Genomic DNA, 17,945 nt, shown 5'->3' with positions numbered 1-17,945 from the left:
GCATGCAGCGAGCGAGGTGATATACAGGTTTATTTTCTGAAAAAAAAAAATAAAATAAATTACCACCCTCCTCCACCCTCCCTGCAGCCCAAGGACAGCGAGATGCCCAGTGCGGGGCAGAGGGCGGGATGGGGGTCCCTGGGGCCCTGGCCCCCCCGCAGCCATAGAAAGGGCTTGGTGCACGACAGGAGCCCCCCAGGTTTGCCCTCGGGGTCCTGCCGGATGGAGCTGCACGGGGGGATCAGGGCGGCCGGGGCTGGGGGCAGTGCCAGGCTGCCTCCCGCACCAGCTGGCCCTCGCGGGGCGTCCATGGCCGGGCGTAGCCGTCGTCCTGCAGCAGGATGCGGTTGAGCGTACGCTCGTAGTTGACGTGCCGCCGCGCCATGAGCAGGTACTCTCCGCCTGTCCGGAGCGGGGGGCAGCCGCAGGTGTTGGGCACCCACACGTACTCCCGGGGCACCAGTGGGAAGCGGTGACGATACGGCGTTTTCACCTCCACCTCGTAGCGCGTCTCCTGCCCCACCAAGCGCTGCGCCAGTATCCGGCCCTGGAAGACTGCGGGGCGAGCGTGGGGCACCCTGAGCCAGGCGCAATTCCCAGCATCGCCCCAAGCCCCTTCCCGTCCCCAGCACTCACCGAAGTCGCTCTGGCAGAAGTGCCGGATGCGCTGGGAGCGCCCCTTGGCCGGGTGGCACCTCCCGCATTGCCCTGCGGGGCAAAGCTGCAGCGGTTAACAGAGGAGAGGGGACACAGCACTGCCAACCTCCCCTGCAGCAGTGGGAGGGGGCACTGAGGGTCCACACCCCATAAAGAGAGAGGGGACACACGAGGGTCCTGGGGAGGGTTAAGTCAGAGGGCCCTTTTTTAGGGTTCTCATCTCATGGAGAACCCATGAGGTCTCCAGGACTCTCCCCACAGCAGAGAGCCCAGAGATGCAGGGGGCTGTGGGGACCTCCACGGGGGAGCAGGCACCTCCAGCAGCTGCGGCCCCACTCCGGCCAGGGGGGCCTCTCAGTGGCGGCTCCGTGGCAGAGCCCCCAGGCTGGGGTGGCAGTGCAGGGGCCAGGGTGACCGGGGGCTCCTGAGGTGGGGGGCTGCCGGCCCTCCGGGGCTGGGGCTGCCGCAGGGGGCTGGCGTCGGGCTCAAGGTGCCCGCGGGGCAGCCAGAACTCGTACTCGATGCTGGGGTTGGGCTCCTGCAGCAGGACCTGCGAGGGCAAGGGCAGAGATAAGGGGAGCGATGGGAGCTGGGGGCCAGCTGACCCCGTCCCCGCACCACCCAAGCCCTTACCATCACGTGCAGATCCTCGTCGATGGGCCCGGGTGCCTCCAGGCTCTCGGTGCCATCAGGGGCCCGGGCGTAGTGCAGCTGGGTGCCGGCCACCTCGTACGGCCCCGGCCAAGCGATGGACCAGTCCCCATTGAGCACATAGCGCCCATTGCTTGTCATCAGGGCTGCGGGAGGTAACGCGTCCGGGGGCCCGAGCACCGCATGGTCCCCAGGACCCCCGCGCTGGGCTGGGCCAGGGGCAGCCCAGACGCCTGGGTCCCCACTGGAGGCCTCTCCCGGAGCAGGGAGGGCAGCGTGGGCTGGGAGAGCTGCTGTGGGGGCTCAGGAGAAATCTGCTTTCTTGTAAGGACTTGGCTTTGGTCTCAAGCCGGAGCCAAACCCTGGGGCACAAAACCCCCCTCCAGCCCCCAAGCTCTGGGTCCTGGTGGGGCCCTGACAGCATCGGGAGGAGGACTGGGGGTGGGTGTGGGGATGGGGTCTCGGTCCTGGTCCCGTGGTGGCCGGCCTGGCCCGTCTCCAGCTCAGCCCTTCCCAAAACCCACGGCCACAGGCTCTGGAAATGAGCCCCAAGTGCTGGCGAGCTCACGGAGCCCGCGATGCTCAAAACAGCGTCTGAATGGGGGAACCGGCACGGCATGGCCACCCCCTGCCCTGCCTGCACCCACGGGTGGCACCAACCAGGACCAACTGGGATGGACTGGGACTGACTGGGATGGAGACGAGAAGTGTCCTACCAAGGTAGTTGCGGCTCTTGTCCATCACCTTGATGTGGGTGGCCCCAGCTGGGATCTTGGTCACGTTCATGTACCCAAAATAACCTGGCAGGGGAGTAGAGTCAGGGTGCGGCCGAGGGGACAGCCCAGGGACGGGGGGGGGACGGGGCAGGAGGGGGCTGGGCATTGAGGAGCTCTGGGTCTGGGGCAGCCCCAGCCTCATCCCAAGCACCAGCAGCATTAACCCAGCTGGGCCCTGCGTGCTGGGACATCCGGGGCACCCAACAATGGCCCTGGGGTGCCACCCGGGGCTGCCTGCCCTCACAGACGTCACCATCCCCACAGCCTGGCCAGGCCCCCCGTGGACACCCGGTATGGACCACGTGGACCTGGGTGCCCCCGGGGACCCCTGAACAACCCTGGGGATCCTGTGGACCATGGGTGTGCCCCAGAGATCCCCCACCCAGCCGCTGGCAGAGCGATACCCTCTGCAGCAGGGCAAAATCACCTCCAGGAGGGGTCTCCTTTGAGTCCACTGCCCCTGTCCCCGCGTGTTGGGGACAGGAAGGGATCAGGGAGACATCCCAGCAGTGGTGGTGCAGATGGAGAGGGGACCCAGGCGATGCCTTGGGGCCGCAGACGGGGGACAGGAGGACAGGGGAGCCAAGAGTCAAAGCATTCACCCATGGAAGGGGCCAGGGCAATGGTTCATTCACCGGAGGAAGGGTCCACGCCCTGGAAGAGCCGGTGCACGAAGAGACACATGTTGTGGCCGCCGCCGCACTGGCCGCAGGCGTTGGGCTGCGTGCCCGAGCCCAGGATCCCATCGCAGCCCACGCTCTGCAGGGAGCCGAGACGCAGCCTCAGGGCGGGGGCTCAGGGCTGGGGGTCCCAGGGGTCCCGGGGGTCCCTGCCCCACGCACGCTCACCAGGCAGCGCCCGCCGACGCAGAGGTCTGGGGAGCCAGGGCCGCAGCGGGTGCCATCCAGCACCCGGCCGAAGGTGTAGTAGAAGTTGTGCCCCACGGCCAGGCAGTTGAGGTCACAGAGGTTGGGGGCTGCCAGAACCAGGCAAGAAGGGAAGGGGGTGATGCTGGTGGCAGCCACAGCCCCCAGTCAACCTGTCGATGCCGCCTGCTGCCCTGGGACTCACCTCCATGGAAAGGCACCCAGCGGTAGCGGGCCGGCGTGCCCAACACGGGCTTGTTGTCGTAGAGGGAGCACTGCATGGCGCGGAAGGACACCGAGCTGCCGGGACAGCCCTGCGGAAGCGGCAAGATGGGGCCCACGAGACTGGGACGATGGAGCCCCATGGGACTGGGATGATGGAGCCCCATGGGATGGGGACCGGGATCAGCCATCCCGCAGCCTTCACATGCTCACCTGGAGCTGGCAGAGCCGGTACTGCCGCGGGTCGCCTGTGCACGGCTCCTCCTCAGCGGAGCTGCAGCCACAGCGTCAGCACCACGAGGCTGCGGCACAGCCCCCTTGAACAGCCCCGGCTGCACCCCGCGTCCCCCGGAGGGACCCTCTCCATCCCTGGGGCCAGGACACCGAGCCACCGAGCCAAAGTTGGGCTGGGAGCAACGCATTCCCACCGGGGAGCAGGGACCCTGACGTCCCGCACGTGGCCACGTCCTGCCATAGTGGCACCCAGAATGGAGGTGCCAGGGTCTGGCACCCCCCGCCCTCCCCCTCCAAAATCAATCTGAAATTTGGGCCGGGCGCAGCGCGGTGCTGAGGGCCTGCAGGGACACATGCGGAGCCAGTGGCAGGGCTACGCTACAGGTTTTGGGTGCCACGTGGGGTTTGGGAGTGGGGACACCCCAAGGGGGGCCATGCTGCCCCGTCGCCCACTCACCGCAGGCACCTCCGGGTGCGGAGGGCAACGCCGTCCCCACAAGAGCTGGAACAGGGGCTCCAGGGTCCCCAGGGCCCCCAGGCTGGCTGCTGGTGGGGCCAAGCAGGAGCTGAGGGCTTGGGGACCCAGGCCGGTGTCCCCAGGGCTGGGCCCTGCGTGGAGGAAGGTGACGGTTAGCACTGGGGCTGGGTTAGGGCAGCACTGGGGTGCCGCCGTGCACCCTGAACCCCTCACCTGCACGGTGCCGACGCTGCAGCCCAGGCAGAGCCAGGCCACAAGCAGCAGCCACCACAGCCACCGGTGCCTGAGGAGCAGAAAGCCCTGAGCCCCACCGTCCCCGGGGCCTGGGGGACCAGCAGTGGGGTGTCCCACGTCCCGGAATTGGTGACCTTCACAAGGAGCCCGGCGATGGGGAAGGAGGCGAGATGGAGACGCGGTGTGAGAGTCCCCACCACTGGGGAGGCTGGTGCCATGTGGCAACATCGGGGCCTCCGACCCTGAGCGAGGTCACGCAAGCAGGCGCGGCCAAGCAGGCGATGCCGCGTCCCGCACACGTGCCCACGCGGCTCCAGGCACGGGTGACGGCATCGCTGCACCCACAGCCCCGCGGCGGGGAGCCGGGCTCGGCTCGCCGCCTGCCGGGACAGGACCAGACCTGTGTGGCGGGGGCCGGGACTCCGTGTCGCTCCCTGATCCAGATCTGGCCCCGCCATGGGGCAAGCCAGGTCGAGGGGCAGCAGGGAGACCCCAGTCCCAAAGCGCCTGAAGCTGGAGCACTCCAACTCCTGCAGCTCCGGCAGGGCGGGGAGGGGGGGACGGGGGTCGCGGTGCCATCGCTCCCGTGGGGCGAGGGGGATCCAAATGCACCGCGTGCCTCAGTTTCCCCGCAGGAGTTGGTAGGGCGGTGGGGAGGGGTCTCGGGGGTCCGCGAGAGGGTTAAAGCAGAAATCGGGACCTTACCCGGTACCGTGGGGTCCTCCGCGGGGGACTGGGCCTCCCCGACACCCCCACTCGGCCATGCCACCCCTCGTCCCGGGTGGGAAGCCGCAGGAGGGGGGGAGGGAGGATCCCGGTGGCTCAATCCCGGTTCGACGTCCCAGTAACGGGAAGAGGGGATTCAGGAAGATCGGGCATCGCCTGCGCAGCTCCGGGGGGGCCGGGCGAGGCTTTCAAACCCCCCCCACCCCAGCTCGCCTCCCGTCCCTCCCCCCCGCGTTATTAATATCCAGCCCCAAAGGTGCGCCCAGCCCTCCCCTTAACCCTTCGGAGCCCGGAGCGCTGGCAAAAAAAGGGGGACTGGTGGGGTCCTGGGGGGGCCCAGATACTGCTTTGCAGCATCTGTGCCCCCCCCCCCAGGACCCCATGAGCAGCAGCTGCAGAGGGGATGCCCCCAAGCCCACCTCAACCTGATGTGGGACCCTCCTGGTACCCCCTGACGCTGAGCATCCCAGCTGTGCCCCTCACATCCAGCCCCCCTTGGGTCCCGCAGGGCTGCCCCCAGCCCAGAGAGGAAGGGGTTAAGGGTGTGGGGGTCCCCTTGGGGGTGACCCCAGCAAAGGGCGGGGGGCAGGATGGCAGCGGGGCATGCAGAGGAGCAGCTCCCAGGTTGGTACACCCAAGACGCAGGCAGCAGGATACTCTACAAGCGGGGACGGCTCCTGGGAGAGGGAAATTCCCCCATCGCCCTCTTCCCTGCACCCCTCAGCCCAGGCAGCATCCCCTCTGTCAGTGTCACACACCCACACCCCCTGGGGCTGCCGAGGGTCCCCCACCATATCCCCTCTGGGGAAGGGGAAACTGAGGCAGTGGGGAAATTGCTGGGACCCAGCTGGAGCAGAGGAGGTGCCTGGGCCCAGCACCGGCCGGGTCCCTTGGGCTCCCTGACACCGGGACCCCCTTTCTGCACGGCCTCTCGCCCCTTGGGGTCCTGAAACTGTCCTCACAGGGGGCCTTTGGGCGCTGCTACCAGCTGACGGAGGCGGCCAGCGGCAAGGTCTGCGCGGCAAAGGTCATCCCACGAGCCCAGCTCGCAGCGGTGGGCGTCAGGGAGAGGGCGAGTCTCGGGGATACACAGAAAGTCCCCGGGGAAGGGGAGGGCAATGCCCACAGGGACCTCACAGTGCCCCTTCTCCCTCCTTCCTGGGATGCTTGGGGGGGTTTCCATCTCCCCGAGGGTGCATGTTGGGGGTCCCTGGATCCAGAGGGTTCCCCGTGAGGGGGCTGTGGGGCTCATGCCAACACAGGTGGAGCAGGAGCAGGAGCTGCACGGCCACCTGCGCCACCGGCACATCGTCCACCTCCACGGGCATTTCGCTGACTGCGGCCACGTCTACCTGCTGCTGGAATACCGCAGCCGGAGCGTGAGTGAGCACTGGCACCCCAAAACAGAGCATCCCCACACCAGGGCTTTGCTAGGGCCCCGACCTGGCGTCTTGCTGCATTCCCAGTCCCTCGCCGACATCCTGCGGGCCCAGGGGAGGCTGACGGAGCCGGAGGTGCGGTATTACCTGCGGCAAATCATCTCAGGGCTGCGCTACCTCCACGGACAGGGCACTGTCCACCGGGACCTCAAGCTGAGTGCGTGGGGCAAAGATGGGGCGGAGGGAGGGCGAGCCGTGCCAGCCCCGCCCGGGCTCATCGCCCTTCGCAGGCAACTTCTTGGTGACAGAGAAGATGGAGGTGAAGATCGGGGACCTGGGGCTGGCGCGGCAAGAGGCACCGTCCGGCAGGCGCTGGGGGTGAGGGGAACCGCGGCGCTGCCCAGGAGCGGGTACGGGGACAGGGCTCACCCTGCCCGTCTGCCCAGGGCGCTCTGTGGAACACCCAGCTACCTGGCCCCGGAGGTGCTGGATCACAAGGGACACGGGGTGCCCTCAGACATCTGGGCCCTGGGCTGTGCCGCGAAAGCGGGGAGCTGCAGGGAGGGAAGGAGGGCAGGGGGTGCTTCCGGCCCCACTGAGCAGCTGGATCCTCCCACGTACACGGTGCTGACGGGCAGTCCCCCGTTCGAGGCAGCCTCCCGGCAGGAGCTGTACCAGCGTATCCGGGCAGCGTGCTACCCGCTGCCCCCTCACCTCTCGCTCCGCGCCCGGGCTCCCATCGCTTGCCTGCTGACCCCTGAGCCTGCAGCACGGCCCAGCCTGCACGACGTGCTGGACCACAGCTCCTTCACCCAGGTGTGGGGCTGGCGGGGGGAGACACAGCCCCCATGGACACGGTGGGGGATGGGAGAGGGTCACTGCCTCTCGCTCCCCAGGGCTTCACGCCGGACAGGCAGCCGCCCCGCGCCTGCCGCTTGGTGCCCGTCTTCGTGGGACAGAACCCACTGTGCAGAGCGCTGCGGGAGGCTGCTGCAGTGCTGGGCGGGGGGGCAGCTGTCCAGGAGTGCTGAGACTCACCCCCCTGCCACCCCGGAGGGCAGCCGTCTCCCCGCAGCGACAGAGCAGCTTCCTCGGCAGGACGCGAGCTGTGCAAACATCCGCTTAGGAAAAACTTTATTAGTGCTAGGAACCGTCTAAAATCCAGTCATTGAAACAAGCAGGGCGGGACGTGACCATTATGCACGGCACACACACACTAGTTTGCCCTTAGAAAAGGTTAACAGAAAAAAAAATAAACCTAAAAACAAACCCGAGAGGGACCTCTCTTCCCCGCCAGCCTGGGACAGGATGGGGACAAGGAGCTGGTGGGGGCGAAGGTGCAGCTCCAAGGAGGTGGGGGCCCGGACTTGCTCCCGGCATCACCCACGCAGAAGGAACGGCAGTGCCTGGGCAGGCACCCGGTCCCCTAGCTCTGCCTGGCCGCAGCCTCCAGCGGCGCCTCTCACTGCTCTGCCAGCAGCAGGGTTACTGGAGGGAGGGACAGTTATTTGTGGCCTGGGAAGGAGGAAGGAAAGTGCGCGGTTTCTCTGTTCAGCTTCAATTCTCTCCCTCGAGAGAAGAGGTCTGAAAGAAAACCCTGAAAGCTCAGTAAAACACAACACTTAAAACACCCACAGCGTCAACTTGAGAGCACCTGGCCCTGCGCAGCCAGCACCTGGGACGGACACTCGCCTACGCCTAAAACAGAGAGTGGGGACAAGACAAGATGCTCAACGTGGCCCCAGCAAGCACCAAGGAGCCGCTTCGCTGCTTATGGACCCATCCACCTGTCAGCACAAGAGGGGACCGGTGAGGAAGGGTGTCACCAGCCATCCCGTGTCACTAAGGGGGTCTAGGGGAGGGAGGTGGCACCAACGACTTTGTCTGCACTTGGGGTGAGCTTTCTTCCAACGCTGTCAGCAGCAGCTGCTGAGAAGGAAGGCAGAGCTGCTACAGTGACGCAGCCCAGAGGAGAGGAGAAGCAAAGGGAACAGCCCAGCCGGGGAGGGAGCTGCGGCATGAGACCCTGCGGAGGGACAGCAGCTCCCATGTGCAGCCCTAGCCTCTCTCCAGGACCCTCCGCGTGCTCAACCTGCAGGGGAAGAGCTGTAGGGATTGACCCTGTGGCCCTCAAATGGTGTCACACAGAGAGACTCGAGGCTGAAGGTGGGGCAGGACACCAGAAAACAACATCTGCCCTCCATACCCCGTCGTCACAAATCCCTCACGCCAGTGGGAGCTCACAGCTCCCCTCCAAGGTCCTCAGCTCCCCTCTGCTACTAAGGAAGCAGCCTGCCTTCCGCCTGCCCCGCACGCTTGCTGCTAAAAACCTTTCCCAGCCTGTGCGTGATTCCTAGGTCAGCAAAATCCAAAATCAGCCTTTGCCCTTGGGGTCAGTGTTGCCCTCCGGCAGCTCCGACCCACAGCCCCGCACACAACGGCAGAGTTGCCCTCCTGCCTGCAAGGGCACAGCCACACTGGGAAGATCGGCACCACGGAGGGAGGCACACCATGCCACATGGGCCCCGAATTCAGAGTTTTTAGGGACAGGGGAACAGCTAGAGGGGCAAGTGGCACAGCCCAGCTGCTCCCAAGGCTGGGCAAAGGGCTGGCTGCCGTCCCCCAGCTCGGCATCACACCCAGAGCCTGGCCGCCCAAGGCCTGGCACAAAGCCCACTTGATTATTTTTATTCCTGGCATCTGTGTTGTTTGAAGCTGTTCGCTTTTTTTTTTCCCCCCCACAGCCCTCCCCTGTCTTACCCTGGCTTAGAGATGACAGCAATAGCAACACAGCCTCTGCTGCCATGAGCTGAGCCCAAAAGGCACTGGCCACCCTACAACGGCCCCAAGAGCAGGGTCCCAGCAGCTCCAATAGAGCCTGAGGGAAGGTACAACCCCCTGGCCGTGCTCCCCAGACCCTCTGTTGTGGGAATAGCTGTACCAGCCATCTCTGCCCCTCTCCCAGGCCCGCTGCTCAGGCAGGAACGTCTGAGGGGCTCAGGGCAGGACGTTCCAGTAAATGCAATGGGTCTGAAGATCAGGGATCTCCCCACCTTTATTCCACAGCCGCCAGCTGCCCAAAGACGGGGAGAGCACACCTCCCAGCACAGCCGCTTGTTTCATGCTCAGAACAGTAAGCCTGCCCTGTGGCACAAAACAAGCCAAGCCCGGTGGGAAATCTCACTTCTTAAAAAGAGGGGATTTTAAAACAATGATTCAAGTTTGGTAACTTCTCTCACTCTCCTCCCTGACTATAAATGAGGTTGAAACTCACCCTGGTGCAGAAATCAGGTTCAAAGTTCAGCCAATTTGTGTGGGCTACCCACAGCCCCATCCCCCTCAGACGGGTGACAAAGGCAATTCAACTCTCTTCGCAGAGCTGTCACTGCAGAGCCCTGGACCAGTGCTGAATCCAATTCCTGAAGCCCAGGGTGAGCTCGGAGCAGGATCCTGGAGGAACAGCTCGAGGCAGGGGCTGGCTCAGGATGCCTCTGGTGACAGAAGCACCGGGTATTGCTTGGCCTGAGAGGACTGGTGCGTAGACAATGGAGCTGGCTTGACTCAAACAGGCCGGAGCAGTTTCTCAGCAGGCCGAAGGCAGTGAGTTGCTCTCCACCTTCAGCCCTTTGCTGGCGAGGAAGGCATCCTGCTTGGGCTCGCGGCCCAGGAACTTCCTCAACATGTCAGAAGCATCCACGGAACCGCCAGGATGCAGGATGCAATTCCTGTAATCCATGCCCACCTGTGAGGAGAGGGAGACAGGGGTACGCATAGGACACCTGCCTTCCCACTGATGCAGCTCCCCTGCCACACGCCAAGAGCCCACCCACACAGGATGTCCTCCCTACCTTACAGTTCATGATCCCTTCCTGCTTGAAGCGCGTGTGGAACATATCCATGGAGTACACTTCACTCCAGAGGTAGCCATAGTACTGGGCATCGTAGCCTCCGGCCAAGTGGCCAAATGTAGCAGGCATGTTTGTACCTTTGGGGCAAAGGAAGGGAGGGGACGTTAATGAGAAAGGCTGCTGGAATCGCTCACAGCATGGAAAACCCCCCTCCATCCTGTAAAGGTGTCACAGCTTGGTCACAATCGCAGGGGAAAAAAAAAAAAGGAACAACTTTCCAGTTACTTTAGTACAGTTTCAGCCCTGCTTTTCCTGGAGACAACAGAAACTGTCCCCACTAAGCCAGCCTGAAGCTCCAGCCTTGAAAAGAAGCTGCTGAGCCAAGTTTGCAGGCCAGGCCTAGAGAGACAGTGAGAGTGGGACCCCAAGCCCCTGGGTACCTGGGGTGGCAGGGATGCCCAGCACCTCTTCACACAGCTGGGCAAACACCTCCACGGGGTCAGCCTTCGTCAGGGTGTGCAGCGCCTGGTCCACTTTGGCCAGGACGATCTGACGCAGGTTGAAGAGCCCTGTTCCCGGAAGAAGGAGGCAAACTGAGCTCCCGGCTGCAGGCAGGAGCGTCTCCAAGATCAGGTTGCAGCAGGGCAGGCAGGGGCGCTCCCACAGTACTCCCCACACCCAATTTCTGACCCGCTTCCCCAGAGCAGCCCCAGTTCAGCAGCCCCCACTAAGGCCTAAGCTGTATCCCCTGCCTGCAGATAATCTCTGCCTTCCCTGGCACCTCTTCTCACCGTGCCGCCACCCAGCCCACTGGGCCTCCTGCCACGCCACCCTTGCTCTTCCCAGATTAACAGCAGGTAGATATGATTCCTTCCCCTCAGTCTCCTCGGTCCCCACAGCAAGAAGGACAAAGCCTTTCCTCCACCCAGCCAGGCCACTAAGGGTCCCCTTTCCCTCCCCACGCACAGGGGACACCATGACAAGGCTCTGCCCTCGCTCGGGACAGCGCACAGCCCTTGCTCCCTTCTTGCTCCTCTTCGCTGGCTCCCACTTCCCTCCGCAGGGACCCACCTGTGTTTGCCTGCCGGGATTTAATGAGCTTCTCCAGCAGCTCATCAGGGATGGGGCTTCCAGTTTTGTAGTGTCTGGACATGCGCAGCAGCGGCTCCTTCTCCCACACCCAGTTCTCCAGCATCTGCGACGGTGCCTCGACAAAGTCCCGCTCCACGTGTGTCCCACTGAACATGGCAAACTCCGCCTAGGAGACAGGGAAAGGTTACAGCAGAGCATCATTTAACCCCACAGGACAGCATGACAGGGGAAAGGTAACAAACCAATCCTCTGCCAGTCCGGCCTGGCCTCACCTGAGAGCACAGCTGGTGCATGACATGCCCAAATTCGTGGAAGTAGGTCTCCACCTCGTCGTGCTGTAGCAGGGAAGGCGCATCCGGTGTGGGCTTGGTGAAGTTGGCCACCATGGCAGCCACTGAGATCTGCCGGCTGGAGTCTGGCAAGAGGCAGCCTGGCTGCAGGCCGAAGCAGGCTGCATGCCCATACTTCCCTTCCCTGGGCCAGGAAGAGGAGACTGTTACACGGATCCTCCCTCATGGCTAATCACGAGCCACCGTGCAGGGCAGCGTGGTCCTGCTCAGAGCAGAAGGCCCCGGTGATGCTGCAATTCACACCAACTCCTTGCTCCCGGGACAGCCCTGCCTCCCTCCGCACAGCCACACGTCTGGGAGCAGGACGGCCTCTCTTCTTCCCCAGGCATACAGCAGGCTCTGCTCCCCCTGCCCTAGCCCTCCTCCCTCGCTTCGCCTTGCCCAGGGCCTCACCGTGGGTACAGGTCCAAGTAGAATTTGCCGATGGTCTCCCCGGAGGAGGTGTCCTTCACCGTGTAGAGCTGGACGTCCTCGTGCCAGACCTGAGCCTTCTCTTCCAGATGGAAGGTGAGCCCCAGCAGCTCTTGGTAAATGGCCAGCAGGCCTGTGGTGACCACCTGCATAGGGAAGTACTCCTTCAGCAGATTCTGGTCCACGCTGTACTTGGTCTCCTCCACCTGGTTCATGTAATAGCGCATGTCCCAGGCATTGATGCGATTGTCAAACTCCAGGCCGCGCTTCTCGCACTCTTTCTTTTTCAGGTCCAGGATCACAGCCCGTTCCTTCTCTCCGAGGGGTTTCAGCTTCTGGGCCAGCTCATCTAGGAAAACCAAGGCAGGCAGGGTTAGTGTCCGGGGCTGAGAGCAACACACTCAGCTCAGCGCATGCCCCTGCTCTTCCCCTCCACAGCCAAGTGCCATACCCAGGAACGTAGCTACTGTCTTGCTGCTTTTAGCCATGTTCATCTCCAGCACAAAGTCTGCATGCGTGTTGAAGCCCAGGAGACTGGCTTTCTGAGCCCGCAAGTCCACCAGCTCCTTGAGGATCAAGCAATTCTCCTGCAAGGAAGAGTCAGACAAAGAGTGAAGCAGGGTACATGGGCGAGAAAGGACGCACAAGCACCAGTATGGAAAGAAATACAGCTCCCAGATGAGAGCCTGGACCTGACCTGGCATCCCACCTGGCCCTGCTGGCAAGCAGTGAGGCCCACCTACCTCTTTGCACCTGGAGTTGAACATTTCCTCCACCTTCCTCCTCGTCTCTGGCACGTAGCACTTCTTCAGGAGAGGGAAATAGTGTGGGTATTTCAAGGTGACTTTCAGCTTGCCATCCTCTGTCTTCTCCAGGGAGTTCAGGAAGTCCTCAGGTAGCCCACCTGAGAAAAGGGAAGACAGGACTGATGGAGAGCTCAAGACTCTCCAGAAATTCCAGCGCTGGGACTGAGCACAGAAACAGGCTCTCGCTCCTTGGCCAGAGAAATCTAAGCACTCAGAACAACATCAGCAGAGAAAAAAGCCCAAGTGCTCCATACCTAGTTCCTCCTTCGAGAAGGGCAAGTAAGTGGTGTCTTCATTGAGGTTCTTGTTGAAGTCTATGCAAAGGACGCTGAGCTTTTTCTTAATAGCTTTGATTTTCTTTAAAATACAGATGAATAAAGAAAAGTCAGTCCAAAGGGGGAAGTCAAACAGCACTGCTCACCATTTCCAGCCAGCAGCTGGCCTGCCGAGTTGCCCAGCAGGCTTTTATTCAAACGCAATGCTGCAGAATTAATTGCATGCAGGCGCTGAGCTCTTGACCTAGAACAGGCTCCCTTTGATCGCACCTGGTAGGAAAGCAGCCATCTCAGCAAGGTCCCAGTTGTGTCCTGCCAGCTCAGGAGTTGCAGGTGTTTAAGCAACAACCTCCTCTACCCTTATTTCGTTTCACCTTCTCTTCTATTTTTAACCCAGCTTTGAGCTCCTTGCACTGGCACAAGATAGCAGAGGCAGACCCTGAGCAGCTCAGGGTGCCCACCCGCTCACCCCAACCGCAGCCACAGGGCACCCTCCCTGACTGCCCCTTTGCAACGTGGGGTCCAGGTGCTACTTCCCCTCCTGACCTGCACAGCGCCAGCTGTAATCTCAGCTTCTTCAGAGCCCCGTGACTCGCAGCGTCAACCTCGTTTTGTAAATGTCACCCTCATTCAACAGAAAGGAAAAAGAGGGACACCGAGACATCGCCCAACATGCCCAAGGTCACAGAAATCAGGGGCAAAATTCAGGAGTCTGAGCCTCAGTTCTCCGCTCTAACACTACTCTGTCCTCTTAGCCCTGCAAGGCCCTCTCTACGTGTGCTCCCTTTAAGCTCTGTGATCTCACCTCCTGCGTTTCCTCAGGGAGATGGAGACCGTTTCTTTTACCCAGTTTAATCAGCCTCTCTAGATATCTCTTTGCTTCAGGCTTCAGTGAAGTGCTCTCTGCTTTCTCCTGTAAAACAAAATCCATGAGCACAGCGAACAGCAGGATCAGGTGCTGCAGAAAGTTGGGTCCCAGTGGGGGCTGTGGGTTATTTTAACACCAGTGACCCAAAAGCAGACAGAAACACCCCACAAGAAGGCTTACGTTTCATGCATCAGTTCCTACCGCATTGCTTTAAACATCTCACCTTTATGCCATATTACAGCCCTTTCCAGGGCATTACCCAGCCCCTTCCCCATGTGAGGCAGGCTTGGGTTTCCTAACGGCATTTTCAAGGCCAATTGAGGCCATGAAGAGGAGCAGAGCCCTCAGACCTCAACTCCCCAATTCTCACTAACAGCTGGACCATTTTGCCATGATCACACAGCAATACCAGTGCCAGACTTGACTCGATATCATTCACTTCTAAGTTCTGGGGCAGGGGAAAAGGGTTTGTCCTAATTCCAGGAGGTTTCAGTGCCCTGCTCACAGGTGCATCACTGACAGAGTATCCTCCCAAGCACACACCTGGAGCCAGACAATCCTCTGGTACACGTCCTGCCTCATGCTCATCTCCACGTCGAACTCCGAGAGCTTCTTGTCAGCCTCGGTGCTTGCCGCACGGATATCTTTGCAAGGAGAGACATGCTGGGGGAAGTCCAGCATGTTCCGACGGACTGGAAAGACAGAAAGCGGAGGCAATGGCTTCATGTCCCAGAACTGCTTGTGAGTGGGAGTGTACACAGAGAGCCTGCGTTAACTGGGAGCCAGTGTGACACCTCTGGAGCCTGACCTGCCCGCCCAGACAAAGGAAGAGCAAGGCAAACCGCTGCCAGCAGACAGACCCAGAGCTGTCCTCGCGGAGCAGCACTCGGCCACCTGCAGCACCCGCTCACTCTTTCCTCATTGCTGAGCACATCTGTCCACTCATTTCCCACTGCAATCCATCTTTCTCACAAAACTCAGACGAATTTCATGCCTGTGAGTCTCCAATGCCTTTGCCCCAGCTATAGCTGGTATCAAGTTTCAAGAATCACAGGACTCCTATGCCGGCAGACACACGTGCAGCATCGTTGTGTGACTCCTTTCCTTAGAAGACACACCCTTACTGCAGGCATGCCTCAAAAGCCACCATGTCCCGGGGTGCTCTGTCGTGAAGTATTTCCATTTTAGAAGTGAAAACAGGGAGAGCATTCCCTGCCACCATCTCTGCAAAACCTCAGATAACACAACCCCAGTGGGAAGGCGCTGCCCTGCAGGCACGAGAACTCTTCACCCAGTAGAAGGTGAGCAGGCAGCCAATCTGTGTTACCCAGAGAAAGTCCTGACAGTCCTGACTTCTTCTGAAGCTGACATTACCTCTGTTTAATAAGGGCTTTTCCTCCTATTTTAGGAAGAAGTAACTAGACAAAAGAAAGAAGCAGCTTGCAGGCTGGCTCCTGCTTCGTACAGATGTGACACCGCGCCACATGGGCAGGCAGGACAGCTAACAGAGGCTGTGAGGCAGGAGGGGGGCTGTGTGACTTTGGCACTCTACTGCTGTAAATCATTAGCCAAAGATATATCAAAGCCTGTATCGTTTGCCAGCACGATGCCATCACGTCACACTACTTTATACATAATCCCTAAAATGACAGCAGTGTTTAAACAAGGCACGTGGAGAGACATTTATCCGCTGCCTTAGGGGGGAAGTTAGAAGAGAGCTGAAGATTTCTTAGATCATCCAAACCATTTCTGCCAATGCACAATTTGTTCCCACTAATGCACCCTAACACATAAAAGCAGGAGACAACCTTGAATACCTGGCTTTGCCTCCCACAGACTGCCAAAGCAGCAGCGCTGCCAAAGTGCCGTCCTCATTTTAGACTCACTCTTATCTTCCAAATCTACTCTATTCTTTTTACTTATATCTAGCTGTATAAGCATTAACTGGAAAAAAACCACCATACTGCTGAGGGAGGCAAGAGAAGAAGAAAGAAGATGACAGTACAGAGCAAAAAAACCTCACCAATAAAATCTTAATAACAACACGTTGATGTGCAGAAGCTAGTACTCCCTGCTGGTGTACGTACCAGTATATTCCACTTCCACGTCTGCCAGTGCCTTGAGAGTGTTTTCATAGGACACTTCGCCCTGCTCCTGGGAGCCCACTCGGTCATACACGAGCTTGGTCTTCTCCGTCAGCTCTGCAGCCATGTTCTCTATCTGTTCGGCAGTCAGGTCCCATCTCAGCTGGTTTGCCAACAGCCGGGGGGACTGGCTGTCCACAACGTTACCTGGGGAGGAAACCGTCGGTGAGATACAGTCTTTACACGGGCTGGAAAGAAAATTCAGCCGCGGAGCTAAAGCTTGATAAAACCATTTCAGGGAGAGGCCCAGCAAACAAACCGTGCTGATGGGCAAGCAGGCTCCTGAGGAACCAGAGCGCTGGCGGCAATCAGCAGCCGGGTTATTTTCCGGGCACTGTTTGCCCTCCCAGTTATGACAAGCCCTTCACAGAAACCCGACTCCCTCCCCGCCGTGCCCCTGCCCACGGGAGGGGGGAGGCGGCCGTCGCGGTTCGGGAACAAGGCTGTGCCCTGCCCCGGCGGCGGGAGCTGCGGGGCGGAGAGGCGACAGGGGGAGCAGCAGGAGACCACGGGCTCGCTGCACAGCCCTTGAGGGGGCTGCCCCGGGCCTCCTCCTCCTCCTCCTCCTCCTGCCCCCCACCCCTCTCTCCCCCATCTCCCCCTTCCCACGCCACGCCACCCCTCGCCCTTGCCCTTGCCCCCACCTCCTGCCCCTCCGTGCGTTTCCACCTCGCCCCAGCCTCTCCCGCCGCCACCCGGTACCTGTGGGGGGGGCCATGTCGGGGGTGCCGGGAGGCCCCGCTCTGCTGACGAGGCCGCGAGGAGATCGCGCCGGCCCCACGCACGGAGCATGTGCCCCAACCATAGAGGCGGGCAGCGAGAGCGGCCGCGCCGAGGGATTCTGGGAAGGCGGAGGACTGGGGGCCGCTCTCCCCTTCCCTTCAGCCCATCCGCGCCAGAGGAAGCGGCCCAGCCGCCCGCACACGTAGAGCCCCAGTTCCCTGCCCCGGCCCTCAGCCTCGGCGGCTGCCGAGCGAAGCCACGGGCCCGGGAGCAGGAGCGGAGCCCCGCCGGGAGTAGCACCGGAGCGCCCGCCCGTTCCCATGGCAACGCCCCCTCTCTATGGTAAAAAAAAATCGGGGCGGGGCGACAGGCCTCTGGTCCCGCCCCCGAGTTGTGCAGATTGCGCATGCGCCAAAGACTCCGCGCCTGCGCAGTCGCCTCCTCCGGGCCACATAAGGGCGGGGCGGGGCGTGGATGGTGCTTGGCGGTGGCGCGGGCGTGCGTCGAGCGGCGGAAGAGCGTAGGCGCGCTGGGCAAGCGTGACGCGGCGCATGCGCAGTGCTGAGCCCGCCCCGGCTGAGGCGAGTGTTGGGGCATCCGGTGAGCGGGGCGGGGGGCGGCGGCCGGGGACGGGGAGGGGACGGGACGGGACGGGACTGCCCTGCCCTCCGGGACCCATCTGCCTCCGGGCCTGGCGGGAGCAGCAGCCAATCCGGGGTTCGTGGCGGGGCCCGACGCTTCCCTCGCTCGGGGTCCGGTATGGGCCCGGGGCCGTGGTGGGGTGTCCCGGCTGCACGGGCCCTGGGCTCCGGGCGCGTTCCCCTGTCCGGGAAGGAGAGCCCGACCGGTGCTCCTGTCTCCTTAGGAAGCGATGCGGGAGCAGGGCAGTGGCCCGGGACCCACCGTGCCCCTCGGGCCGGCCTCCCTGCCTGGGGCACCGGAGGGAGCTGCGGCCCGGGCAAGTGTCCGGGGCCCGGGGGTGCGTGTGAGGACAGGCACATCCCTTCTCCCTGCCTGGTCGTGGGGGTTCTGTGGGCTCTCAGGCCTCCCTTGTCACTGGGGCTGGGAGCCTGGCACAGGCGCTCACGGTGGTGTCTGTGGCAGGGACCAGTAGGGTCTCTGGTATCTTCCAGCGGGTTGCAGCCAGCTTAGCTCTGTTGGGCTCTCTTTAACAGAGGTTGTGTTTAAACAACTTAATTTCTCTA

At 62.0% G+C, this 17,945-nt stretch overlaps 3 protein-coding genes across 10 annotated transcripts; 1 reads left to right on the top strand and 2 right to left on the bottom strand.

The window, feature by feature from the left end:
* Window positions 1–12: 12 nt before the first annotated feature.
* Window positions 13–5,028, bottom strand: ADAMTSL5 (ADAMTS like 5). 8 transcript variants are annotated; one of them, XM_086767574.1, is made up of 12 exons: window positions 4,824–5,028; window positions 4,098–4,167; window positions 3,864–4,015; window positions 3,386–3,446; window positions 3,156–3,264; window positions 2,933–3,060; window positions 2,720–2,843; window positions 2,025–2,108; window positions 1,291–1,454; window positions 973–1,207; window positions 637–721; window positions 13–578 (listed from the first exon to the last, which is right to left on the bottom strand). In XM_086767574.1, the coding sequence occupies exons 1-12, from the start codon at window positions 4,880–4,882 to the stop codon at window positions 242–244; spliced, it is 1,608 nt and encodes a 535-aa protein (XP_086623700.1). In that variant the 5' UTR covers window positions 4,883–5,028; the 3' UTR covers window positions 13–241. The 8 variants fall into 8 exon arrangements, with proteins under 8 accessions (XP_086623700.1, XP_086623699.1, XP_086623701.1 ...); XM_086767573.1 differs by having other exon boundaries at window positions 13–555; XM_086767575.1 differs by having other exon boundaries at window positions 13–555; window positions 637–708.
* A 406-nt stretch (window positions 5,029–5,434) lies between these two features.
* On the top strand, window positions 5,435–7,254 carry LOC147597533 (inactive serine/threonine-protein kinase PLK5-like). The gene is given in 9 exon segments (XM_086767681.1): window positions 5,435–5,534; window positions 5,813–5,940; window positions 5,973–6,071; window positions 6,074–6,223; window positions 6,311–6,440; window positions 6,514–6,601; window positions 6,670–6,763; window positions 6,827–7,039; window positions 7,120–7,254. Coding segments are annotated over 9 exon segments (1,137 nt in total).
* An 86-nt stretch (window positions 7,255–7,340) lies between these two features.
* Window positions 7,341–17,023, bottom strand: THOP1 (thimet oligopeptidase 1). The gene is made up of 13 exons (XM_086767466.1): window positions 16,720–17,023; window positions 15,961–16,164; window positions 14,417–14,565; window positions 13,811–13,918; window positions 12,985–13,087; window positions 12,668–12,828; window positions 12,376–12,511; window positions 11,907–12,273; window positions 11,436–11,637; window positions 11,143–11,329; window positions 10,512–10,640; window positions 10,072–10,208; window positions 7,341–9,965 (listed from the first exon to the last, which is right to left on the bottom strand). Exons 1-13 carry the CDS (start codon window positions 16,820–16,822, stop codon window positions 9,807–9,809), a joined length of 2,145 nt encoding a protein of 714 aa, XP_086623592.1. The 5' UTR covers window positions 16,823–17,023; the 3' UTR covers window positions 7,341–9,806.
* Window positions 17,024–17,945: the final 922 nt, after the last annotated feature.

The sequence above is a fragment of the Chlamydotis macqueenii genome, chromosome 26 (assembly GCF_036417535.1).
Source record: "Chlamydotis macqueenii isolate bChlMac1 chromosome 26, bChlMac1.mat, whole genome shotgun sequence".
NCBI classification, from domain to species: domain Eukaryota; kingdom Metazoa; phylum Chordata; class Aves; order Otidiformes; family Otididae; genus Chlamydotis; species Chlamydotis macqueenii.
The sequence above is the reverse complement of the archived record's forward strand: the minus strand, read 5'-3'. Positions and strand labels throughout refer to the sequence as shown.